Source organism: Galeopterus variegatus, unplaced genomic scaffold, assembly GCF_000696425.1.
Source record: "Galeopterus variegatus unplaced genomic scaffold, G_variegatus-3.0.2 Scaffold299, whole genome shotgun sequence".
In the NCBI taxonomy this organism is placed as follows: Eukaryota; Metazoa; Chordata; class Mammalia; order Dermoptera; family Cynocephalidae; genus Galeopterus; species Galeopterus variegatus.
The window spans coordinates 639,686-667,383 of record NW_007726410.1 but is presented as its reverse complement, the minus strand read 5'-3'; the positions used below and the strand labels follow the sequence as shown (position 1 = coordinate 667,383).

Sequence of the window (27,698 nt, the reverse complement as noted above, 5' to 3'; positions counted from 1 at the left end):
CTGAAAGTTGTTTTGAAGCAAAAAGTATGATTTTCAGAATTTGGTGGAGCTTCAGAATTAATGTAACAGCTAATGAAATGTCATCAGTGAACTCTATTGAACATAGGAGAAATAAGTTGTCATTACATATCCATTTTTGACTTTCAATTAAATTTACGGATTAAATGAGAAATCAATGGTTTTAAGTGGACTTTGAAACACCAGCACTGCTTTCTGACTCTTCCCGCAAAGTAACGTTTTGTGATTCTGCAATTACTACAAGGAAGGAGGAAAAACCGATTTGCCACTTTGCACCTTTCCGGCTCTTGTGTCTATGCAGGCAAAACACCAAAAAGCTAGACCATTTTGCCTAGAAATGATAATGAGAAATCTGCCAGGTTAGGGCAGATTTCCAAAGCTTTCTGTTTCTCCAGAAAAGGGAGCAAAAGTGAGATTTTTGCTGCACTGGAAAACCGGAGACAGCTAGCATCTACGTGCCGATTTTCTTTCAGTAAATTCATTTAAGTCCAGTGATCCTTACATCCCAACAGTTTTATTATCGCTTAAGTGCTCTACAAACGACCAAGGTAACAGTTAAGTACTAGGTTCTTAGCACTACACGACGCTCCTACCCTAACAGCTCAGTTTAAAGTAGCTACCATTTGAGAGTGTGTGGCTTAATTAGATAGGATAAAAATTTCTGCTATTCAGCAGCTAAAAAATAAAACACCACTAGCCATTCAGATATTAACTGAGTCCCGAGTCTTCTCGAGCAGAGGGCGTGGGAGTATTGCCCTAGAGGAGGCGGGGTCGGCGCCCAGGCTTTCCCTTGGCCCCGCCCCTCCAGGCTTTGCTTCCGGGGCGATAGGGGCTGCCACGTCATCTTCCGGCTCCGATCGCCAGCCGGGCAGTGAATGGTGGGAATCAAGATGGCGGCGGCAGCGGCAGCAGCCAGTATTCGGGAAAGGCAGACAGGTACCAACTTACTCCCTTGTCTCTGCAGTTTCATGCCTGCCACAGCGACATCCTGTTCCTCTGCTTGCCGCCCTCATTCGGTCGAGATGCGTACAGCCAAGAGACCGATCCCCCGGAGTTCAGTCCAGTCTCTACAGCATCAAGAGCCCCTCCCCTTTGAATTTTTGAAGAAGAAATGCCATTAGCTGAGGACTCGGCCCCTCACCAGTAGTGTAGGAGAAGGGGCTTCAGGAGTGGGCCGGTTGCTGTTGTCCTGCTCCTGTCTTCCTACTGGGCCTTAGAAGTCCTTCACGAGATCTAGCAGCTGCTATTTTCTTTCCTGTGTGCCTTTCTCTGAGGTCTCCGGGTTTTTCTTGTAAATTCAGTTTTCCCAGTTTTAATATTGAAAAAACTTCATTTTCTGGCATTTCTACCCCAATTTCAAAATTTAGATTTTGAAATGCCATTTCTATCCAAACCATCATCTTTTGGGGTACCTGCAGAAAAATTCCTGGTGATAGTTTCATCTTCAGTTGCTGGACGGGATTTAAAAATGCCAAAACAAATGAATTATTAATAGCTTTTCCGTTTTAAATGTTTGATGGATGGTGTTTAAAAACAATATATTATGGTTTCATTTTCAGTAGAGCATGTTCATATAGCTTCTATTTATGCTGCGAAATTTGGTAAAGAAAAACGTAGTTCTTTACTTGAGTTTAAGGGTGTTTTTGTTTTTGGTTTTTTTTTTTTCATCTTAGGTATTTTTATTTTTGCCTTATGTTTTGTAAACTTCTCATGACAACTTGGTTTGTACTTGTTAGCCATAAACAGTTTATACTTGTTAGCTAATTGTCTTGAAGTTGTCATGCTAACTATTCTGAGGAGCTAATAGAAATATGCCATCAAGAATGTGCTTACTTGGAAATTCTGTCTCCTGAAATTATGCTTTTTCACGTAAATCTTAACAGGACAATTGGTTACAATTAATATGACCTACAGAAGTAATTTGGGCTGTACTTGATTTCTTCCCTTTGGTACTTAAAGAAAAATTAGTAATAGACTTGAATCTAGCAATGACACAAAAAGGAAGCATACTGAGCTGTGTTCTGCTTCCCAATAGATAACTGAGTATAACCCATCAGATAAAGTCAGGCATAACTTAAATATAGGAAAGTCTAAATAAGATTTGGAGAATATTTGTCATTCATTTTATCTATGTAAGTGAGTAGAATCCCCTCTTGTCCTAGCACTGTGGTTTTGATACTTAATGAAACTAAATGAATTAGGTCATACTACATATGTACCAATGCAAGGGAGCTTTTTGAAAAATTAAGTTTGTAAATTTTTATATGCAGAAACTTTGTAGAATATTAAAATCTAATAGTTTGTATTTCTGCAGAAATAAACAGTACAATTTCACATCATTATTAGGTAGGTTGTGCTAGATCAGTTATTTATCACATTAGTATTGTGATTAAGTTCTGTCTTATTTTCAAAGGTAAAATCCCTTTATGTGTGCTTTAATAGAGGAAATTATTCCTCTGATGCCTATTGAGAATGGGAAATAATTCACAATTCTCAAATATTCTAAATACAAGACACTGTGACACAAAAGAATTTGCAGTCAATTTGGATAGATAATAGTTGATATTTATTGAGCATTTATTATTTCCAGGCATTGTTTTAGATAATTTTGTATATATTATTATCTCCATTTTACAGAACAGGAAGCTAAGATATAGAGAGGTTAACTAGCGTATCTCTTTCTTTCTTTGCCTACCTGAACAATCTTTATTGATTTTTTAAAGATCACGTCAAAAGCCATCTTCGTACAAGCTTCTTGGATCACTCCCTCTCTCTGTCTTTACCTTCAGTTCAACAGGCAGAATCAGTTGCTTCCTCCTCTGTGATGCTGTTGTCCTTCATGCACGCCTTTCTGTTGCAGGTTCTTGCTCATCTCCCCCACTTCTCAACACTGCAGAGTGTCAGATTAACTGCTTTCCCTCCTGTGGTGATCTTATCTAGCCTCTTAGCTTTAAGTGCTATCTGTATGCTGATATTTCCACGTTTATATCTCTAGTTTGGACCTCTCCTCTGAACTTGGCCTACCCCGTATCTGTTAATGGCAACTCCATCCTTGTAGTTGCTCAAGTCAAAAACCTTGAAGTATTCTTGGCTTTTCTCTTTCATATCTTATGTCATATCTGTCAGTAAATCTGTGCAGTTCTATTCTGAAAATATATTCAGGATCTGACCATTGTCATTGCTATCCCCCAGGTCCAATTTACCCTGAATTTCTGCAATAACCTTCTATTTGGTCTCCTTGCTTTTACAACCCTGTTCCCTTTCATTCTTTTCCACGCAGTAATCAAACTGATCATGTTATATATATGCTCAAAACCTTGCACCAACTTCCCATTTCAATCATGGCAAAAGACTCAGTGATCTTACAGTGGTCTACAAGGTTGTATGTGAACTGGTCTACACTTACCTTTCTGAACTCACCCCCTATTACTTTCCCCTTTCCTTAAACACACCAGAAATGCTCCCACCTCAGAGCCTTTTATTTGTTTCCTCTTTCTGGAATACTCTTTGTGAGATATCTGCGTGGCTCACTCCCTCACCTTTAGATCTTCACTCAAATGTTACCTTCTCAGGAGGCCTTCCCTGATCACTCTGTTTAAAATTATACTCCTCCCCTTTCTCAATCTTTTTTTTCTCCATTGCACTTATCATGATCTCACATACCATATGTTTTACTTATTTTGTTAATTGTCTTTTTCCCCCAACAAGAATGAAAGCTACTTGAGGACAGGTAACTTTTATTCAGACTGCTTTGTTCAGTGTGCTAGATCGCCAATAACTAGAGCAGTGTCAGGCACAAGGTAAGCACTCACTAAACATTTGTTGAATGAATGAATGGTAAATATAGTCAGCAGTATTTGTTCAGTGACTGAATGAAGAAAACATTCCAGTTAAGAGTGAAACTACATTAACCAAATCTGGGAATATGGATAGTATATTTAGAGCCAACAGAGAAAACTAGTTTGTCATTTTAGGTAAAAGCAATGATTTAAGCCCTGGGAAGTTAAACTCTGATGAAAGTAAAATTGATTTCTTATTACTCTTTGAACACAGGCCATGTACTTCATCAGTAAATCCACTGTATCAAAATACCTTTTAACAAGTTAGCCAAAGCTTGGAGTTGGAAAAATTCTCCTAGATTGTGCTGATAAGGCAAATGTGGGATTATCTATCTGCTGGTACTGGCCTCTTTAGATTAACTAAAGCCTAACTCTGGAGAACACTTAAAACACCTGAGGCTCACATGGCGGCCAGAGCTGTAGTTCTTCCAAGTTGTCATGTGTTAAAATTGTGTACAGCTGTTCCTCGAAACAACGTTTTTCTCTCTTGGGTCATCAGTGCCAGGGTGTTGTTGTCTTTATTGCCTGGAAGTTGGGAAAAGAGCTCTCCTAAAGCACAGTGGGAGAGTTAATCCTGGAACACTCTATGCCTCTTGCGGTATTTCACTTCTAAGTACTAAAGTGTTTTTTAGTTTATGTTTATTTTTAATACCATAACATTTGTAAGCCTCTGAAGTAGGTATAAATTACTGGTAATGTGTATTATGGGCTAGACATTAAGTACTAACATTTTACAAAAAAATCATGTATGTATGTATACACATATGAATATACAAATATATCACTGAAGTGCAATCGCTTCAGTGATGGAAGTGTTACAGTATTTTACCTACCTCAGCAAACATTTAATAGAAGTTTTTCTCATGAGTGCATGAATATACTATAAATTGATTCTCAGGTGATTTTCGTATTATATAGTCCTCTGGTAGGAGTTTGGAGTGTAGGTTATTCTGTATTACTTTATAAAGCCTGATGCAAATATTTTAAAAAGTCAAGTACATTTTAAGGTTGCCAGTCTTTTAAAAATTAAATCACCTAACTTGTACTGTCCCTTGAATATTTGGCCATCTCAATTTCACATAGAAGTATATTAAGGGATTTTCATTTTCTTTAGGAAATATCTCTGAGTCTGCTATAACACATGAACAGACGAGCAATAAAAACCACAAAGTACTATAACATATAGAGCATAACTGCTGTGATTTTTGAAATTGTATATTTTCTTAGTGGGAATTATCACTCATCTATTACATCTATGGTAAAATCTCAGTATTTACAGGGAGCATAACAATATAACTTTTAAGCAATATAACTTTTCAGTGAATCTGACAGAATAAATTGGTTGTAAAATGTACTTTTAGGTAACTAAAAAATAGACCTGTGTGAAGGTTTTTTTATACGTGAACCAGTTAAATATGTCATAAATAATTTTTGTTTTTAGAAAAACTGATCTTAATCTATGCTTTCAGCCAATGAATAGACAATAGCAGTTATCTCTTCAGACCATTGCAAGTTCATGATTGAAGAAATTTCTTTTTGCATCTATATAAAATGTAGTGTGAGATAGGAGAAATGTGAAAGTCTTTTTCCTCAACATTTTCCACAGTTTCATCTGGGGACAGATGCCTACTGTATTTTAGAAAATCTTCCAAAAACATGCCAATTAGGTATTGGTGGAATGGTAATACAATGTCTGGCCCCTAGTTCTTATTCATCCTGTCATTTGATTAATTAGTTTTACTAGAGTTGATTTGTGCATTTTGTTTTGTGGTGGTAAATAGAAAGTGTAGAGGAAAAATGAAATCCTTAAAAAAATTATAGTATTTGATAAAAACTTTTTATTTCCAGTGGCTTTGAAGCGTATGTTGAATTGATTTGTGCATTTTGTTTTGTGGTGGTAAATAGAAAGTGTAGAGGAAAAATGAAATCCTTAAAAAAAATTATAGTATTTGATAAAAACTTTTTATTTCCAGTGGCTTTGAAGCGTATGTTGAATTTCAATGTGCCTCATGTTAAAAACAGCACTGGAGAACCAGTATGGAAGGTAAGAGTTTATCTTAATGGAAACGATTTCCTTTTTGTCAGCCCTATTGGTGGTAGAGGGAATTTCTTGTTAATACTAAACTAGTTATAAAGCATGAGTTATAAAGCATGAGTAATTTATTTTTATTTAACGTGATTTCTTAATGTGAATCTTTTTTTTATGAATATTTTATGGAGTAAGACAGGCAATGAAATACTAATATTCATTTAGGGAATCTAGCTGATCTCTTGGGTAGAGTCTTACTGACAGGTCTTTACCCTTGGTGATGTTTTGTCCCTTAGCTTTGCAAGTCCAGACTTTGGATCTTGTAATCCTGCTCAAGGTTAGTCAGATTCAGAAGGACTGGTCCATTTTCATCAACTCATGAGACAGTGACTTATAAACCACAGTGTCAGTTTATTAATTTATGAGATATAAAACTGTCAGTAAAACTTACTTGGACCAGAAAGCAATCTACAAGCTTTCTGCTTTGAGAAGTGCTGAAGAGTCTTTAAAAATTGCTTTTCTTTGGGCTCCATTGTTTTAAACTTCATGCTGGTTCTGTCCCTTTCTTCAAAGAGATTGTAATATAGTTGATTAGCTTTAAACTTATTTTTTTACAATCACTTTATACTTCTCTCTTGCTAAGAATTAAGAAAACAAATCAACTTGGATAGAATTTTGGGTATTTTGAAAACTCTCATGAATCTTTATAAGTCCTTTGGATTAACTGTAAAAGTGGCTAAAGTCGAATTCATAGTTTAAGCTCCAGGGTGTCTCCTAATTTTCACCTTCCTATTTTTTGTGAGCATCTTATGTGCCCCTTGCATAAACTATGCTTGTTTATTTTTTTCTAAGGCTTGTATTGAGCTTTTGAATTAAATAGCTTGAGAATTTCTTGGATACAGATTTGTGTCAAATACTTTTCCTACCCATCACTTTTCTATTACAAGATTAATAATACAGATATATTGAGATTTTAAAAAGGGAAGATTTTTGAGAGTGCAATATTTTTATAACTAGAGCAGAATGATCTTTAGCTTTTCTAAAGGAAATCCAGGCATTCCAGAAAAACGTTTTGTTACAGCATGTTTCAGCCTCTCATTAGCAATTTCTTACTCCATAAAGAATTATTGAGGTAGTTGTGAAAAATGCTTACCAGTTGAAGATCTCTTTTATTCGCCTTAACTCTGAAACCAATTTTGAGTTAGAAGACCATGTTGGAGCTCTTACCACTCTTCAAAGCTGCCAGTTTTAATACTTTTAGAATGTGAGGAAATGCATCTGATAGACTAAGACTATCAAGTACTCTTTATGGACTTAATTTTTTAACTGAGTATCTTATTAACCAGAGATGCTTAAATTACTAAATTTTCTTCATAGTCATGGAAATTTTTATGTATTAATTTTGAAAATGGCTGATTTTTACATCTCTGTTTTTGAAAGGATATATGAGAACTGGAAAAAGAAAAGTAAGGGAGTAAACGTGAGTTTGCTATATGTTCAAATTCTTTATCCATAGTTTATAGCCTCTATTTTTTTAAACTAGAAAAAATATTTTATGGTAGGAAATTTATATAATTATTGATTTATTTTACCCTAAGTAGTAATGTTTTTAAAATTGTACTACTGCATGGATCATTTACCATGATCAAGTGGGATTTATCCCAGGATGTAAGGTTAGTTCAATATATGCATATCAATAAACATGGTATATCACATCAGCAGAATGAAGGACAAAAACATGATATTCTCAGTTGACACAGAGAAAGCATTGTAAAATTCTCATCCCTTCATGGTAAAAACCTTCAACATAATAGGCTTAGAAGGAACATACCTCAATACAGTAAAGGCTATTTATGACATTGACAACTAATATCATACTCAATGGGGAAAAGCTGAAAGCTCTTTCTCTAAGAACTGGAACAAGAGAAGGATGCTCACTCTCCACTTGTATTCAACATAGTACTGAAAGTCCTAGCCAGAGCATTTAGCAAGAGAAAGAAAAAAAGGGCATCCGTATTAGAAAAGAGGAAGTCAAACTGTCCCTGTTTGTAGATGACATGATCTCATATAGAGAATATTTATGACATTGACAACTAATATCATACTCAATGGGGAAAAGCTGAAAGCTCTTTCTCTAAGAACTGGAACAAGAGAAGGATGCTCACTCTTTCCACTTGTATTCAACATAGTACTGAAAGTCCTAGCCAGAGCATTTAGCAAGAGAAAGAAAAAAAGGGCATCTGTATTAGAAAAGAGGAAGTCAAACTGTCCCTGTTTGTAGATGACATGATCTCATATAGAGAAAAACCTAAAATCTCCACCAAAAAACTCTTAGAACTGATGAACAAATTCATTAAAGTTCATACAGAATGCACATACAAAAATTAGTAGTATTTCTTTACACCAGTAGCAAGCCAGATGCAAAAGAAATCAAGAAAGCAATTCCATTTATAATAGCTACAAAAAAATAATAAAATACCTAGGAATTAATTTAACCAAGGAGGTAAAAGATCCTTACAAGGAAAACTATAAAATACTGATGTGAGACATTTAAAAAGACATAAAGAAATGAAAAAACATGTTCATGGATTGGAAGAATTAGTATTGTGAAAATGACAATACTACCCAAAGTGATGTACAGATTCAGTGCAATCCCTATCAAAGTACCAATGATATTCTTCACAAAAATATAAAAAACAATTCTAAAATGCATATGGAACCAGAAAAGACCCTCAATAGCCAAAGCAATCCAGAGCAAAAAGAAAAAACCTGAAGGCAACACACTACCTGACTTCAAAATATACTACAAAGCTAGAGTAACCAAAACAGCATGGTATTGCCATAAAAATAGTCACACAGACCAATGGAACAAAATAAAGAACCCAGAAATAAAGCCATGTATTTACAGCCAGCTGATTTTTGATAAAGGCACCAGGAGTATTTATTGGAAAAAAGTCAGTCTCTTCAACAAATAGTGCTAGGAAAACTAGATAGCCATATGCAGAAGAATGAAAGAACCCCTATCTCTCACCATATACAAAAATCAACTCAAAATGGATTATAGACTTAAATTTAAGACCTGAAACAGTGAAACTGTTAAAAGAAAACATAGGGGAAATGCTTCAGGACAAAGACCTGGGCAAAGACTTTATGTAGTAGACCTCAAAAGTGTAAGCAACAAAAGCAAAAATAGACAAATGAGATTATATCAAACTAAAAAGCTTCTGCCCAGCAAAAGAAACAATCAACAGAGTGAAGAGACAACCTCCAAAATAGGAGAAAATATTGCAAACAATGCATCTGACAAGGGATTAATATCCAGAATATACAAGAAATTCAGATAATGACAAGAAAACAAAGAATCCAATCAAAGAATGGGTAAATGAGCCAAACAGACTTTTTCAAAAGAAGACATACAAATGGCCAACAGGTATATGAAAAAATTCTCAGTGTCACTAATCATCAGGGAAATGCAAATCAAAACCACAGTATCTTACTTCAGTTAGAATGGCTGTTATCAAAAAGATGGAAAATAACAAATGCTGGCAAGGATGCAGTGAAAGGGCAGCTCTTATACACTGTTGATGGGAATGTAGATTAGTACAACCGTTGTAGAAAACAATCTCGAGGTTTCTCAGAAAACTACAAATAGAACTGTCATATGATCCAGCAATCCCACTATTGGGTATATATCCAAAGGAAAGGGATTCAGTATATCAGAGAGGTATTTGCACTCCCATGTTCATTGCAGCACTATTCACAGCAGCCAAGATAATGGAACCAACCTGAGAGTCCATCAGCAGATGAATGGATAAAGAAAACATGGTATATATACACAATGGAATACTATTCAGCCATAAAAAAGAATGAAATCCTGTCATTTGTGGCAACGTGGATGAGTTTGGAGGATATCATGTTAAGTGAAGCAAGCCAGGAACAGAAAGAGAAATAAATGCTGCATATTCTCACTTGTATATGGAAGCTAAGAAAATTGATCACATAGAAGTAGAGAGTAGAATGGTGGTTACCAGAGGCTGGAGCAGGTGGGAGAGGAGAGACAGTGAGAGGTTGATTAATGGATACAAAAGTACAGCTAGATAGGAGGAATATCTAGTGTTCTATAGCACTGCAGGGTGACTAACGATTTATTATATATTGTATTCAGTTAGCTAGAATAGAGGATTTTGAATGTTTCCAACACAAAGAAATGGTAAATATGAGGTAATGGGAAAATCAGTGGTTGCCAGGGTTTCAGGGGATGAGGGATGGAGGGAGAGATGAATAGGTGGAGCACAGAGGATTTTTAGGGCAGCAAAACTATTCTGTATTATGCTGTAATGATAAATACATGACATTATGCATTTAGCAGAACCTTTAGAACTGTACAATACTAAGGGTACCCTGATGGAAAATTAAGTTAATAATAATATATCAACATTGATTCATAATTGTAACAAATGTAGCACACTCATGTAACGTGTCAATAATATGGGAAACTGTGTTGGGGGGGGTCAGGTAATGGGAACAATCTATACTTTCTGCTCAATTTCTCTGTAAAACTAAACCTGCTATAAAAATAAAGAAAAAAAAAAGAATGTATTATTGCATGGACGGACATTTTGGTAAGTAATGATGGAAAATATCAAATTGAGGCAAGGGTAAGAATTTAGTATACATGATTCACTAAAATAAGATTTACTTCATCTTGGTCTTAATATGGTTTCTCTATTGGTTGTTCACTGATTATGATATTTAAAAAACACCTGTTTTTTTTTTTTTTTAATAGGTGCTCATTTATGACCGGTTTGGCCAAGATATCATCTCCCCTCTGCTATCTGTGAAGGAGCTGAGAGACATGGGAATCACTCTGCATCTGTGAGTTTTAACATATTTCTGGTAGTGGAATTTATTTTCAAATGCATTATTAAAGATTTCTTTGGCCGTCCTGAAATGAGCTTATTAAGGAACATTTTTTCCCCATACCTTCTTCTATGCAGCCCTTTATTTCTGAAGTTAAAAATAATCCTCAGCCTGAGGATTTCAGAATTTAAATTTAGACTTTAATTTTTCTCCCTCGTGTCTTTTCCAACAGCCTTGGTTTACCCTCTATGTGAAAGAAAAGAAGGTAATCTTAAGGTCTCTTACAGCTATAAAAGTGTTTTATTTCTTTAATTTAAATATGCTTTTTAAAAAAGAATATCTAAATTAGCTTTTCATTAATATGAAAAATTTAAGTGACGATGAAGTAATGACTGTTAATCACCATAGGAGGCTATTTATGTTGTCTTCTTAACTGTTAAGTTTGATTATATTGCTTCTGGTGTATTTAATAAAAATAAAGCAAATTGCATTACTTTATAGACTTACCTACTAGTACCTTTGGAGAGGAACTGTATTTATGAATATTTATAAATACTTATATATGCTAAAGGAGTCCAGTTTTGTGATCTTCTAATCTATTTGCATTTTGTTTTATTTATGGTGTTATAACTAGTTTGCACTCTGGTATTATCACATATGAAATGAATTGTACTCTTTTATTGGGAATATGGTTTTAGGTTTTCATTGAGTTATATAACAGAATCTGGTTTGATCAGCTTAAATTTTTCAATCGTATTAATGAATATTATATTAATATATTCATGAATATTCATCTCAAATTAATAGAGTATTGTGTCAAATTGTAAGTGCACTTTTCAGTTTTTTGTATTTCTGAAATTAAGATCTGTCTTATAATTGATGACATGTCATAGCTGGCAGCAGTTTTCTTTCTCAGTGATCTATAAAATGTTTTCAAATTGATAACACCATTTATCAAAGCATCACACTGTGTCCTGCATAAATATATATAATTATATGTCAATTAAAAATAAAAATAAACAAATAAACTTTATAGTACCTTAGGTTTGATGAAATATGGTATTTGACATGTTTTTCCATTCATTTTTATGTTAGACTTAAAACAAATTTGCTTTTAACACAAATTTGCTTAAAACACAAATATGATAATTCTTATGGACTGAACTGAAGCTTAGCTTGATGTCATCCTTGGAAATGGTGGTTTATTAATAAGCATTGGTTGCAATTGGCACCTTACTTGGTGTTTAACTCCTGTATTTTACTAATGAAAAGACTAAGGTTTAGAAGGCTTAAGTGATCATCCCATATTTGTACAACCAGCTAATAGCAGAGTTGTGGCCAGATTGTTTGACCACTAATTCGTGTGCTGTATACCTACTGAACCATAATGGCTCAGTATTAGTGACTAAACAGAAGCAAGGCCTGACTCAGTACTTGCTTAAGGTGTGATAAGATGTCTGCCAGTTTGAGAGTATAGGAATCTCTCTGCCTAACCTATTGGTGTCGTCACCAGAGCATGTTGTCACCCAGCTACCATGGTGAACTTGCCTCTGACCATTCTTCTTTATTTGCTAGAGAATATTGCATGAATCACTTTACACTCTGCAAGCTAGCTTTGGCTGATTTGTAGGAAACAATAATTATAAGTTTTCAGAATATGAAATGATGGTCATGGCCCTTTAGGCAGTTTAGCCAGCATTAAAAAGACAGTAATATGTGGCTGCCATCACATTATCTTTCTTGGTGTCAGTAGCAGAAGCCAGACAGATGGAAGAAGTTATTAAATGTGGACCCACTGGCAGCATGTGCCTCTTTTCTCTCTCTTCTTGATGATAGAAGAGTGACTAGAGAGAGAGAAATATTGTAGAGATAGAATGTTAGTTATATTGTCTGTAAGCATAGTAAAATCTTACAATGAAGAATAAAGAGACTTTGTGATTTGATTTTGGGATATTTGAATGAAAATATTTCCTAAATTGTAGAAAGAGAAAACTGTCCAGTGATATAATTTATAAGATCCTTAGATGATCTCTTGTGCATTCTCTTAAAAAACAATAAATACACAAAAATAGATGAAATCTTTGTTTTAAGGAAACATTCATATACCTTTCATTTAAAAAATATATTTGATTTCATGTATGGTTAAATTTTTTCATAGCTTCTAAAGAATTGCTTCTAAAATTTTTTCATTGCATCCTCTGGCTTTCTGTTTTCCCTCTCTCAGAGAGCCACACTTTCCTCCCACTTACCTTTTCCCCTCACCATATTTCTGTGAAAAATGAGAAAAAGATTGATTTTGAATATGTTGAATATGCTTTAGTTCTCCTTCAAGGAGAGTGCTGGTAGAAGAGAATATCTGACCATAAGAGGTTTTAAAAATAAGGTGAGTGTAATAGAACAAATGAAAACTAACAAGAAATTAGGATCTTACATAGTGTTAACATAGTGTTAACATTGATGTAAGGAGAAAGCTGGATTAACTAACTGATTAATTGCAGCAAGAGCTTTTAGAGCACTGGTCACTGCTCTTGAGCTGGTGAACTCCCAGTTTAAGAAATATACTTTTAAACTGTTTTTTTAGATAACTAAGAAAAAAGTGAATTTTATGTTCTTCATGTCTTCTAGGCTTTTACACTCTGATCGAGATCCTATTCCAGATGTTCCTGCAGTGTACTTTGTAATGCCAACTGAAGAAAATATTGATAGAATGTGCCAGGTAATATGGATTCTTATTTTTCTGACTCTTTAATTCAGAAACAAATTTTTTTTTTTTTTTTTTTTCAAAAAAAAAAAAAAAAAAAAAAAGATGTCCTGGTCCAGTGTAAGCAATCAGAAATTCCCTTACTCAGTATCCTACTTTGATTTTTAAGGCTATTTGAATTTTAAATAGCTTGAAGTATTTTGAGTCTTTTGGCTGAAGAAACATTATATTGGTAAAGACTTAGTCTGGCTTTAAAAAAACAGAAAGCCTAACTATATTAGCTTTAAAAACAGGGTTTTAGTTTTCTGAGGTAATAGAAAGTTTGGGAATAGGGGCCGACCCTGTGGCTCACTTGGGAGATTGCGGCACTGGGAGCGCTGAAGCCACGGGTTCGGATCCTATATAGGAATGGCCAGCGCATTCACTGGCTGAGCGCGGTGCAGGAGACACCATGCCAAGGGTTGCGATCCCCTTACCGGTCACAAAAAAAAAAAAAATAGTTTGGGAATAGGAAGTCCATGGTGGTGCAGGAGCACTATAATGTATCAAAGATCCAGACCCTTCTGTCTCTTTGACCCATCATCTTTAGTTTGTTGGTTTTCATTGTCTTGCTTTTTGCTCATGGTTGTAATGTGGCGGCAGCAGCTGTGGACCCCACATGTGTGTTCATGGTGAGAAGAGGGAAATGGACTATGCTAGCACTAACTTTTCATTTTGATTAGGAAAGCTGTGCCCTTCCAGAAACTTCCAGAAGACTTTTATTTTTTTGTCTTACAGAGTAGAATTAGCTGCAAGGGAAGCTGTAAGTGTTAATATATAGATGAGTGTATTGCCACCCAAAAGAAAGTCTGGATTCTTTTCACAAGGAAAGGTGGAGAATAGTTTTCGAGGAGAGGGTTAAAGTATAATGCCCTCCAAACTGAGAAGATACTTTGAGACTGAAGAAGGAGATGGGTAGGTCGGTTTGGAGATGTCCAAAGATATTTATTAACTGGGTGACTTACACACAGGAACGCTGGATGCAGTGAAGGATCAGATGTCAGCAGATAAGATCTCTAGCTCTCTGCAGGTTAAACAACGTTTATATACCAAAAGCCCCTGATACTAAATATAACTTCAGAGAAACATCTTAAGAAAAATAAGTTAACATCATCCACCAGGTGTCTTGTGATTCACAAGGTTGGGAGTCTTGTGATTTTAGCTCTCAGACCACTGATGCCATCTGCTGTAATAAATCATTCACTCCCTGAAACCTATGTTCCTTTTACAGTTTGCCCTAAGGTGATGGTATAACTGATCAGTGAAACAAAGGGTTGAAGTTAAACAGTAAACATAGCAGGCAGGGCACAAAATGGCATTGGTTTTGTTCACCCTCTAACAAATAGATACCGGATAGGTAGCTAACAATGTCTGCTACAAGTCACAGCATTTTCACTTGTTATTGACTTTTGAATCAAATCGTTATTTAAATTGTTAGTGAAGGTCACATATTTTTTGTGTCCTGTGTAGCTTCATGACACCCAGCTTCCTCTTTTACTCTGCATAAACTTGACTGTGCCATTTTTGACAGAGGTACTACTTATTGATCTCTTCTTCCTTTTTTAAAATTTTTATTTATTTATTTATTTATTTATTTTTTATTTTTTTAAAGATGACCGGTAAGGGGATCTTAACCCTTGGCTTGGTGTTGTCAGCACCATGCTCAGCCAGTGAGCAAACCGGCCATCCCTATATAGGATCCGAACCCGTGGCCTTGGTGTTATCAGCACCGCACTCTACCGAGTGAGCCACGGGCTGGCCCATTCCTTTTTTTTTTTTTTATAACAACTTTATTGAAATATAATTCACATATCATATTATTCGCCCATTTAAAGTGTACAAGTGTACACTTTGAACAATTCATTGGTTTTTACTATATTCACAGAATTGTGTAGTCATCACCACAATTTTAGAACATTTTAATCACCTCAAAAAGAAACCTTGTACCCTATAACTATTACATCCCCAACACACCCCCATCCCCTCCCATCCCTAACCTACTTTCTGTTTCTATATATTTGTGTATTCTAGCCGTTACATATGAATGGAATCATATAATATGTAGTCTTTTTGTATCTGACTTCTTTTTCTAAGCTGTTTTCAAGGTTTATCCATTTTGTAGCATGTATCATTACTTTATTCCTTTTTATAGCTCAACATATTCTATTGTATGAGTATACCAAATTTTGTTTATCCATGTATCAGTTGATGGGCATTTGGGTTGTTATCACCTTTTGGCTGTTGTTAATAATGCTGCTGTAAACATTCACGTACAAGTTTCTTTGCAGATATGTTTTTATTTTCTTGTGTCTTGGGTCTTCTGGACTTTCAATTCTGTTTCTTTGATCTTTATGTCTATCCTTATGCCCATACCACATGGTTTTGATTTTTCTTACTTGGTAGCAAGTTTTGAAGTTGAGAAATTGAGTTCTTCAACTTTGTACTACCTTTTGAGGATTGTTTTGGCTTTTCTGGATCCCTTGAATTTCCAAATGAATTTCAGGATTAGCTTGTCAGTTTTTACAAAGAAGCCACCTGGGGATCTGATAGGAATTGCATTGAATCTGTAGATCAGTTTGGGGAGTATTGCCATCTTAACATTAAATTTTCTGATCTATGAACTTGGGATAGCTTTCAGTTTCTTTAGATCTTTAATTTCTTTTAATAATGTTTTATAGTGTTTATAATGTAAGTTTTGCATTTCTTGTTAAACTTATTTCTTCATTTTTTTTAATGCTATTGTGAATGGAATTGTTTTCTTAATTCCATTTTTAGGATTTTCATGGCAATTGTATAGATATCCAATTGATTTTTTTTTTTTTTCCTTTTTGTCTTTTTTTTTCGTGACGGGTAACGGGATCGCAACCCTCGGTGTCGCGCCCACACCGCGCTCAACCAGTGAGCGGACCGGTCTCTATATGGGATCCGAACCCTCGGCGGGAGCGCCGCCACGCTCCCAAGCACTGCACTCTACCGAGTGCGCCACTGGCCGGCCCAGATATCCAATTGATTTTTATATTGATCTTATATCCTGCAACATTGCTGAACTTGTGTGTCTTTTGAAATGTGTCCACCATTCTTTGACTACTTCCTTACTTTCTGGCACAATAAGATGTTCCAGTTTCATCTTTTACTTTCTCTGTCCCAGCTCAGGATTCAGCCATTTCTCTAGAGATCCCTGGTTGCTTTTTATACAGAATGGTATTTAGAAATCGGGATCTGGGCATTAAGTATACTTATTGTAACTAGAGTGTCATTGTTCCCAGGTCCTCTCAGTGGACAAAGCTAGGAAGTATATGTGCACACACATATACTTTTATATCTGTATTTATTTCTATAACTCTCCCTCTCTCCTGCCTACCTGTCTAGACAGATATCCTCCAAAACTGTTTCAGTTCAGCAACATAGAATTTATTATAGCTTTTCCTTTTTCCCTTTACAAACTTGGAACTCCTTTCTCTAACAGTGAGAAACATGGTTCCCAATATCCTGAACATGTTATTTTTTCAATCCTCATGTATAAGCAGTCTCCTGACCTTTGTTGAACCACTGCTTTGCTCAGCTGCCTTCCTCAGGCAGGTTCCAACCCCTCAGTTTTTCATATTCAAACATCTCTGAAATCACATGCCTCTTAAAATTGATCATGTGTCATAAAATTTTATTGGAAGCATTAACTCTTTTAGTGGTACATAAAGTGATGGTACCTGTTACAGTCAGTGACATCTGATATTTGAGAAAAATGTTTATTTAGATATCTATTTGCCTAGAGTTTAAGAAGATAAGTAAATTTGATTTTAGAAATTGCATAACTGAAATTCCACTACTTTTGAGTGATTGAGAAGAACTACTTCTGGGATTGGTAATTAGAATTATGTCTGTGTCCAGTGAAGGAAATATTTGTTGTGTCATTACATGACCAGAGCAGTCGAAGGTAGGGTCTGCCAAATATAACAAGCATTTTACTGTATTAGAGAGCCACTTTCAGGTATTTTTAAGAAAAATTCAGATAGGCTATTTCAGAGCAGTTTTGTACTATACTGTAATTAATGGAATTTTGTTGATAATATTGGAATTTTATACCCTTAATTATTAAGATATATTTCAGTTACATCTGGTAACCAGATAACCAGTACTTCCTCATAATTTTGTTCTTTTGGGATATTTTTTTGATTGTCATTTTTATAATGTCTTTTAAATATGTATCTTCTAAAGCCTTGCTCTTACAGTATTTAGAAGATTTTTATTCATGGTGTCCTTTTTACTATCCTGTAAGAATGAAATATTCATTGTATTTATAGGATCTTCGAAATCAAATCTATGAATCATATTATTTAAATTTTATTTCTGCTATTTCAAGAAGTAAACTGGAAGATATTGCAAATGCAGCATTAGCAGCTAGTGCAGTAGCACAAGTAGCCAAGGTAAGATATTTTGGCTGATGACATTTTGTTAATGTGAAATTTATCAGTGTTTTGAAACCTGTTAATTGACATAGATTTCTAATTTGCCAGTGACCAGAACAACCTAAGAAATGTTTAGACTCGGTATTAGAAAGAGTTCTGGTAATGTAAATTATCTTCAACTTGAACTAGGCAAAATAAACCAAACTAAAGAAACCTACTATTCGAATGAATTTGAAAGACTAAGAAGCAGAGTCAGTTTGCTTTAGGCTGGGATTTGTATGATCTTTTTAGCTCAACTCAAAAATAGTTTGATAGTTGCGTTGTCATAAATTGTGCTGAGAATATTTGGACATTGTTTTATCTGTAATCACGATAGTCACCATACTTTCTCCAGATCTTTATTTACTTGAGGGGAGGATCCAAGAAGGCTATGTTGCATACTATAAGGAAAAAGGAATTCACAACACACCAGCAGTTCTACATCATAGTGACATTTTAGTCAGGTTCAGCTTCAGTCATAAATAAATTGGTGAAATATATTCCTGGTTATAGCCCTGTCATGCCCTGTGCTGCTTGAATTTGGACAAGTCATAAATGAAATTTGTAGGGAACTAGGCAGGGTAAATATAAGAGTAAACAACTATGCATAACTTCCCATATTTTCCCACTGATTTTTCATTCTTAGATCAATATTGCTTTGGATTAGTTTTTGAGGCCGATACCTTAATGTTCTTGCTCAAAATTTATCATTAATTTCACATAAAATAATAGGAACGGTTTTTTATTTAACTAAATTTAATATACAGTCATGTGCCACATAATGTACCATGTATACAATGGTAGTGCCATAAGATTATACTGGTTATACCACATAGCCTAGGTGTGTAGTAGTCTGTACCATCTGTCTAGGTTTATATGATTACACACCATGATGTTTGCACAATTACGAAATCTCCTAACAACACATTCCTCACAATGTATCCCCATTGTTAAGTGATGTATGACTGTATTTCAAATCGTTTTCTTAAAATTTCTCCTAATTTGCACTTCCACAGAATTGGTATAACTTTTTCCCATTTTGTATATAAAAGTTCAAGGTGTCAAAACAGTTACTGTGACTTAGGAAAGTGTGATTAAAATGATTACAAAAATTAAACTTGTGGTTTTTCTTCAATCTCTATTCCCATCAGAACCACAATTTAAATTCTTATATCTGCTTAAATTTTGTTTTTAGAAAATATTACTTTTCTCCTTGGTATTTATTGCTCAAAGGTTCTTTCTTACTGCTTTTTTAATATTTTTAACTCCTCTTTCTGGCCCAATTGGGCAATCTGCTACATAGTACTACTTTTAGTTATTGAATGTAATTGTGATTTTTTCCATTTTTACCATTGGTAGATTAAAACAAACTAAATTTACTTTCAATATGGCTATATTATAAAATTGATTTGTAAACCTTTTCTTTTGTTTCTAGGTTTTTGATCAGTATCTCAATTTTATTACTTTGGAAGATGATATGTTTGTATTATGTAATCAAAATAAGGAACTTGTTTCATATCGTGGTATGTAAAAGTAGTAATGTTACAAATTGTTGTTAACAAGAAGAATGGTGTACTATAAGACAAAATATAGTGAACATGTTTAGTGTACTCCAGAACCAGCCTTGGTTACAGCAGTAAAGCTATGAAAGATTTTTAAAAGCATACAAGGAAAACAAGTCTCAGACTGAATTCTGTCATAACCTGTTTTGTAAGCTCAATTAAGTATCAATTCTCTGACCTTTTCTGTGCCCCCACAGCAACTTACGTAAATAGTTTACTCATGGCAAGTAAGACAATATTTTAGTAGCAGGAATCAGTTAATTGTCTAGTACTTTGATCTTGGACAAGAATAAGTTACTTTACTTCTCTGTGGTTGTGAAACAGTGAACCAGATGGTAAGCTCTCTGAGAGAAGAGAGCATGAATCTTTTGATTTCGTTAAGCTCTACAGCATGCTTTCTTGTTGAAATTAAACAGAATCTCTAAAAGTGTATAAATATTTGCTGAATTGTCTGTGTAAGAGATTTTTGACAGTGATTGTTATTCACAGAAATCTATGTACAATTAATTGAGCTTTAATTAGCAACTTATTTAAGTTGCGTGTTTAAGACTTAGTTTTCCTTAAGCCTTTAAGTTAAACTTATAAATTTTGGGGCCGGCCCGGTGGCGCACTGCTACAGTGCGCCGCTTGGGAGTGCGGTGGCGCTCCCGCCAAGGGTTCGGATCCCACATACAGACCGGTTCCCGCTCACTGGCTGAGCGAGGTGCGGGTGCGACACGGAGGGTTGTGATTCTGTTGCCGGTCCCGGTCCGGTAAGGGCACGACACTGAGGGTTGCAATCCGTTGCCAGACACGAAAAAAGACAAAAAAAAAAAAAAAAACTTATAAATTTTGTTATATCGTTTATAAATTGGGCAAAATAAAAACAAGCACCTTTGCTTTTTCCTTGATCAATTAACTCAAACTTATAAATTTTGTTATATCATTTATAAATTGGGCAAAATAAAAACAAGCACCTTTGCTTTTTCCTTGATCAATTAACTCAAATTGAACAGACTGAATTCTGCTAATCAGTGTCATTTAACAAGCTTAATCAGAAAACTTAGTTTGTTAAATTCCTTTAAGCATTTTAAATTGCATTTATAAATTCAGTATATTAAGTTTTCTTTTTAAAGTACTTCATATACCAGACCAGGCAAATTTATAAATCTGACAAGCAATACCTGCCCAAATATAAAAATAATTCTTTAAAAAATAATTAAATGTGTAATGAATCTAAAGTTCATTAAACATTCAAATACTTACAAGTTTAACTATCTTATACCTATAAGCTTTAAAGAAAGATCACATATCTGAAATTAATTACTAATTTTAAAATATAATCATGACTAATTGCCCAGGTTCTTAATAATAATAATAGTAATAGCTTGCCCTGTGCCAATCAGTGTTTTAAGCACTTTACAATATAAGCTCATTTATTTCTCATAATAACTTTGCGAAGTAGGTGTTACTATTATTTCCATTTTCCACATGAGAAACCTGAGGCATAGATATTAAGTAACTTCTTGAGGAAGTGAAAGAATGAGGTTACTGGACACAGGCAATCACTCTAAAGATAGCACTTTTAACCATTATTTAATTATATACCAAATTCTCTCAAACATTACAAGTGCTTTAAGTAATAAACAGATGTCCCTAAACATAAGTCAGATATACTGTGAATTTGATTTGCATCTCCTCTTTTCAATTCTAAATTTTCCATGGACTGGGAATTTATCAAATAAAGGAAGCAGATTTATCTTCTCAGTCAAACTGTGGCTATCTCAAAGCAAGTTGTTATCTCAAGTTAAGTTGAGGTTACTGATGGATAGTTTGTAACCATTAAGGATACTTCTCATTATGACAGGTATAGGATCCAAGGGTTAGATTCTTCCATGTAGATTTTACCTGTGCCAGTTGTTGGCAGAAAGAACTAGATGGTTCCCTGAATTGATGTCCCCTGAAATCACATAATTTACATTGTATCCTTATACCATTTCTTTAATCTGATTTGGACACATGGGAGTCTGCAACACCCAAGTAACAGCATACTTCCTTCATCCAAATTCTGTGTTGCCTGATTGAATTCTTTATTATTTTATGTTCTCGGTGAACTGCACTTTCTTTAGATACTTTGACATATCAAATTGGATTCTGTTTTCCTCTTAGGCTAATCACAAATTCTGTTAAATTTTATATCTGTTTTCACAGTCAGGATATTGGGAAATTAAAAATACTGTGTAGTTCAGTCTTTCAGCTCGGACTTACTGAGCATCTTCTTTGTCAGACATGGGCCTAAATATTCTGAGAGAGAGGAAAATAAATAATGCAAAGTCTTTGACTGTTAAGGACAGCCTTCAAAACAGCAAAGGATTGTTTGCATTAGATTCACTTGAGTAACTTGTCAAAATTGCAAATTTCTTAGAATTATCTCAAATCTATTGAATTGAATCCCTGGAGGAAAGGGCTAAGAATTTTTAATTTTTTAAATCTTCCAGAGAAACAACTTTTTCTACCCCCATATTCCAAGGGTGATTCTTCTATTCACTAAAATTTGGGAACTACTATGTAGATTAGAAAAGAAATTCTAAAACTTGTAATTAATAGAAGTTCTGTAACTTAAAAAGAAAATGATATGTGATGTTGGTTTTGCCATAATTGATTTGTATTATCCTTTTTCTGAGAGTAGTTGGATGGAAGAATCAATAGTTTCTTGAGGCCATATAGTATTTGAGTAAAATTATGGAATATAATGTTTATTTTCCTATTTGGCAAAAATTTTGTATAGTTTATACAGTATGTTTGGTTTTTTTCTTCTTGTTACTACTCTCCTGATATTGAGGTGGTTTGCTATGTTTTCTGTTTTTTGTTTTTGAGGTAGGTACTATAGTTTTTAATGGATACTTGTTCACTTAAAGTTTTTAGCCAAAAATTTTATTTGTCTGAGTACTGCGATTGTTATCGTACTGCATGTTGATTAGGAGTTTTTTAATAATTTTAAGAGTTTTATAAAGATGAGGCATAAATATGGTTCTTTTTTTTTTTTTTTTCTCCTTTACCTATGTCATTTTAGCCATCAACAGGCCAGATATCACAGATACAGAAATGGAAACTGTTATGGATACTATTGTTGACAGCCTCTTCTGCTTTTTTGTTACACTGGGTAAATTTTCAAATCTTTCTGGTTATTTCTTCAAAGTAAATTAATTATTTAACAACTCATTTTAATATATTACACTGTAATATCCTTTTTCAGCTGGCTCTCTAGAGGCTCTTCAGAGTTGGGGTAAAATATACATTCGATACTGTAACTCTTTGAACAATTTGGCTCTCTAGAGGCTCTTCAGAGTTGGGGTAAAATATACATTCGATACTGTAACTCTTTGAACAACTTGATGTGGTTGTTCCACTTGAGTTAGCATTTAGTAGGTTTATTGAGTTGTCTCATTAGATGTCTTTGGTAAGTCTGACTTTTAAATACATTGTTTGAATACTTTTGTGGTGACTTCACCTGTGTCTGCTAATTTTCTTTTAATACTTCATTATGAAAAATTTTAAATGTACTTCTAACTAGAGAGAGAGAGATGCTGGGTAACTCTTAAGATCAGAAACCCAAGGCTCCAGAAAACACTACATTTACATGTAATACTAGTCTATCTATACTCTCAAAATTTAAAGCATTTCTTTAGATCATCTAAAATTATTTAGCCACATTGTGTTTAGTACCTAATATATGACATGTTTTACTATTGCTAGAAACCTAATTGCAATTTTAATTTTGCACTTAAAGCCTTTCAGTTAAAATGATCCTTACTCTAGATTAATAAAATCTTTATTTTGCAAATGAGAAAATTAAGAGATATTATGCATAGTTTAGGATTTAGACAGATGTTTGAGGAGAATTTATATGCAAATTTGGGCTCCCTCCTTTCAGGGATTTTTCCTGTCAGTTTCCAGCCCTGAACTCCAGTCTTTGATTTCTCATCTCAGTAAGTCTCCTGTTCTCTGCTTGAGCTCTTTCTCCTGTGTGCCATGCAATGCAAAGTGAAAAGTGTGGCACACTTTTTCTCCTTTTTTCTTAGGAGAAAAGCTGCTTGAAAATATATCTCACCTTATGTGATTCCCTTCTTTCAGGAGTTTTATCCCCTCCACTTTCTGCCTGCTTTGAACTGCTCTCAATGCACTCAAATGGGTTGCTTTTTCTTTAAAGAAAACATGTGTACAACTTTTAGTCATTAAACAGGCTTAATTATGTGTCTACTTCGCCATCCCACACAATCTCCAAAATGTTGCCAAATGCTAGAGTTATTGAGGACATTGAGGTTATTTTTACTTGGTGATAGTTATATTTTCAAAGTAAGTGTAGATTGAAAACGAGATGTATAAAGACCACTGACATGTTAGAGCCATTTTTATTATGTATAGAATATCAGAAGCTGATTTTTTTAGAGCAGAAATTGAAATTACTGTCAGACATAGAAGGATGTCAACACTAAATTATTAAATGAAAAAAAAGCAAGATTCAGAACAGTATGTATAATATCGTATTTTTGTTTTACACACACACACACACACACACACACACACACACACACACACACTTACTAAGCTATATGTAGAAAACAACCTGAAAGCATTTATTCTTGATTTATAATGGGCATTATTGGGGGGGCTAGAATCGGGAGGGTTACTTTCATACGTTTCTAATATTATTTAAATTTTTTGTGACAAGTATGAATGATTTTTTGCCATCAGAGGAAAGTACAGGTTTGAAAATTTTCCTAGTATTCCACATTTTTACTTTTTGCAGTTGACTGAGTGTTCTTTCCCATAGAATTGAAAATGCAACAATTTCAGTGGATAAAGATTACAGTGTTCTTAGTATGTTATATGAGATTTTCAGTGCAATTGGATTTTTTCTATTATTTTAGGATTTCAGCCTTTGATAAAACATATTGGAATAGTAAAGGAAGAGGAATTAAGAGGTCCAGTGAGTTGATTCAGTAATGAATGGAGGTTGAATAGAGGCGATCTCTTATGAGCATTTCACATAATATGAAAAATGTGTTTTCTATTATCTTTTAAATTATTTTTTTTAGAAAAGACTACAATCAGTCATTCTAAATTTGTAAAATAAACAAAAAGTAGGAATCCCAAAGTGTTAAATTGGCTAAGTTATTTTCATTCTTTTAAATCAAAGTAAATCCTGTGAATAGAGCGTAAATTTATTCTTTTTTTTTTTTTGTCTTTTTCCGTGTCCGGCAACGGATCGCAACCCTCAGTGTGTAAATTTATTCTTAAAACTGACTACGAAGGGATAAAAATACCAATTTGGTCAATCCATTGAAAGAATCTGGTCACACTCATTGATCAGCTCCATATGAAAATGGTTTTCTTCTGATTCCCTGATGTTTTCTTTATTAATGGGAAGGTTTATTTCTGAAACTTTGCTTTTGCTCCTGAGATTATAAATCTTTTTATATTTGTAGCCTGAAATTGTATATATATGTATTGTATGTTATTTTTTGATACGATGTATTCTGTAAGTATCTATTTTAATTAAGGGCCAAGATCATTGCTAACATTTACTGTTAAAAATAGGTGCTGTTCCTATAATCAGATGTTCAAGAGGAACAGCAGCAGAAATGGTAGCAGTGGTGAGTACACACAAATGTCATTTGGGATAAATAACATTGTGTGAATTGTTTTTCCATAAGTACTAAAAGTGTTTTTAATAATATTAAGTACTGTATATATTTGCTATGGATTATATATTAAGTACCAATGGCAAATATTTTTATTTATTACATTGGGATTTAACCAAAGATAAAAAGTAATTATTTTGTACTTCTGTGTGATGGAGTAAAGTTATTTAATCCAGAGTGCTGTTCCTGCCCTATTTCTTTTTTCCTTAAAACATATTACTCATTCAGCCTTTTCTTTCCAAGTAGTATTTTGCATTTATTTGATCCTCCAAGACACTTAATATTTAAATTCATTTAGCAAATAGTTATTGCCAGTCATAACCATTTTTAAAATTGGTAAAGTGAGTTTTGCTATCGTACTATATTGAGATAAAACATTCACTCTAAATTGAGCATTCACAAATTTGCTTTAAAGATTAAAAAGTAAATAGGGGGCTAGAGAAATTACAGAATTACTGAAAAGAAAAGAGGGTAAGTAGTATGGGAAGACAGGAAGATACATTGACATTCTGGAGTTTTAGTAGCCCAGATGAATCACTGCTGGTGGAGGTCTGTTTTCTTTCACATATTCCATATCTATTCTCAGGCCTCTTACATTCACCACTACCCTCTTCACTCCCACGCACCCAAGTCAACAGTTTTTCCTTATAGTCACCTTTCTTGGTACAACAGAATCATGCTTGGGGAGAAAGGATGGGTCATTACTGCAAAGCATTTCCTGTACCTAAAGTAAAATTAGTCAATGAAAGGTGCTTATTAGTGAAATCAGGCCTGAGTCACTGTCAAAAGACACTGTCTTTTTCCAATCCAAGTTATGATGGTATTATGTAAATAGTAAAACTAGAATATTTAAATTTCAGAATTACTATTTTGTAAAGAAATTCCTGATTTCTTGATTATGTAACTAAGGACATACCATGTATTACCATACTTAAAGTTATGTGAAACTGTTAAGAGTTTATCTAAAATTTGATTTTTCAGAAACTAGATAAGAAACTTCGGGAAAATCTAAGAGATGCAAGAAACAGTCTTTTTACAGGTGATACACTTGGAGCGGGCCAATTCAGGTATTATGTTAATATAGTATTTGAAAATAAAACATTTGTAGAGTTTGTTGTTATTTTTCTTGTCTGATGGAATACCTTTAGCCTTGCAATTGAAATTTGTTTCTTTTTAATGAGGTAATTAGGATCAGGGTTTTGACTCAAGTAGTTCTTGACACACAAATGAAATATTTTATTCAATTTACCTTCTTTTGGTAGAAATTTCTGTTGCATTTTATCATATGTAGGAGAAATTTTTCTGTTTATATGGCTTTGAAGTTCAGAAGCCATTTCCTTTCAGTTATCATTAAACCTCTTGGTAATAAAAAAACATGAAAAATTTGTGATATTTATATCTGTTTCTACCTTTATTATCTGATTTTAATTTTTACACTGAAATACTAATAGCCTAAACTTGAAAAACATTTTCGTCATTGTTAGCATGTCTAGCATGAGTAAGTGATACTCAAGTTACTAGCTGCTCTATTATTATTGAATAGAAATACTGAAAAAAAAACTATACATTATAGTACATTTAACTTTTGATTATTAATAGTAATGGACAATACTGGGATAAAGAAATGAAGAAACTCACTCAAATGACTGAGAATTATTTAAAAAGGAGGAGACTGTATTTTGAAAAATTAATTCTTAGCCCCAGTTTAGGTGAATTAATAAATAAAGCCTGTGAAAATAAATTGATGCCCAGAGAAATAACTGCCCTCTTAGAATAATAATTTCACAATAACTTTTGAAAAATTAATTCTTAGCCCCAGTTTAGGTGAATTAATAAATAAAGCCTGTGAAAATAAATTGATGCCCAGAGAAATAACTGCCCTCTTAGAATAATAATTTCACAATAACCATCTATAGACTTCACTTCAAGTCAATTTTGATGGCTTCTACAGCCTTTGTGTTATTCCTGTAATTTGGAGTTCACACTAAAATGTGTTTGAATTGTTTGCTTAACTGTCTCAGCTCCCACATTATTTTAAGCTGTTATGTGATTTCATTGCAGGTTTTAAATATTCTTCAAAATGTTTCTCATTAAGTAGAGCAGAAATATCAAATTCTCGTCTGGTTTTTTTGTTGTTTTGGGGTTTTTTGGTTTTTGTTTTTTTAACAGAAGCAACCACAACCACTATGTCATACCTTACTTAATAGTTCCCTTCTTATATTGCTTAGGTATAGGCCTTAGAAACCCATGTAAAGGCACTGTTTCATTTGAATACGCTTTAAAAATTTGTTCACATTATCATAAAATAGTCGACTTGTTTAATTTGTTTGATGCATTTCTAAATTATTTTAATCAGGGGTCAGCAACCTTGTTGAACTATTGTTAAATACATTTGAATTGAACCATAGGCTAGTGATTCTCAACAAGGGGCAATTTTTACCCTCTGCAGACATTTAGTATTGTCTACAGACATGTATGGTTGTTACAGCTGGGTAGATGGTACTAGAATCTAGTGGGGTGCATT

At 34.0% G+C, this 27,698-nt stretch overlaps 1 protein-coding gene across 1 annotated transcript in view; it reads left to right on the top strand.

Moving 5' to 3' along the window:
• Positions 1–880: 880 nt before the first annotated feature.
• Positions 881–27,698, top strand: part of SCFD1 (sec1 family domain containing 1) — a 107,729-nt gene continuing 80,911 nt past the window's right edge. Inside the window, exons 1-9 of the mRNA XM_008567159.1 lie at positions 881–954; positions 5,831–5,901; positions 10,673–10,761; positions 13,372–13,462; positions 17,785–17,907; positions 19,364–19,451; positions 22,543–22,632; positions 25,071–25,126; positions 26,156–26,241. Coding sequence (XP_008565381.1) covers positions 894–954; positions 5,831–5,901; positions 10,673–10,761; positions 13,372–13,462; positions 17,785–17,907; positions 19,364–19,451; positions 22,543–22,632; positions 25,071–25,126; positions 26,156–26,241 — 755 coding nt within the window. The 5' untranslated portion in view covers positions 881–893. The remainder of the gene's footprint in view (positions 955–5,830; positions 5,902–10,672; positions 10,762–13,371; positions 13,463–17,784; positions 17,908–19,363; positions 19,452–22,542; positions 22,633–25,070; positions 25,127–26,155; positions 26,242–27,698) is intronic.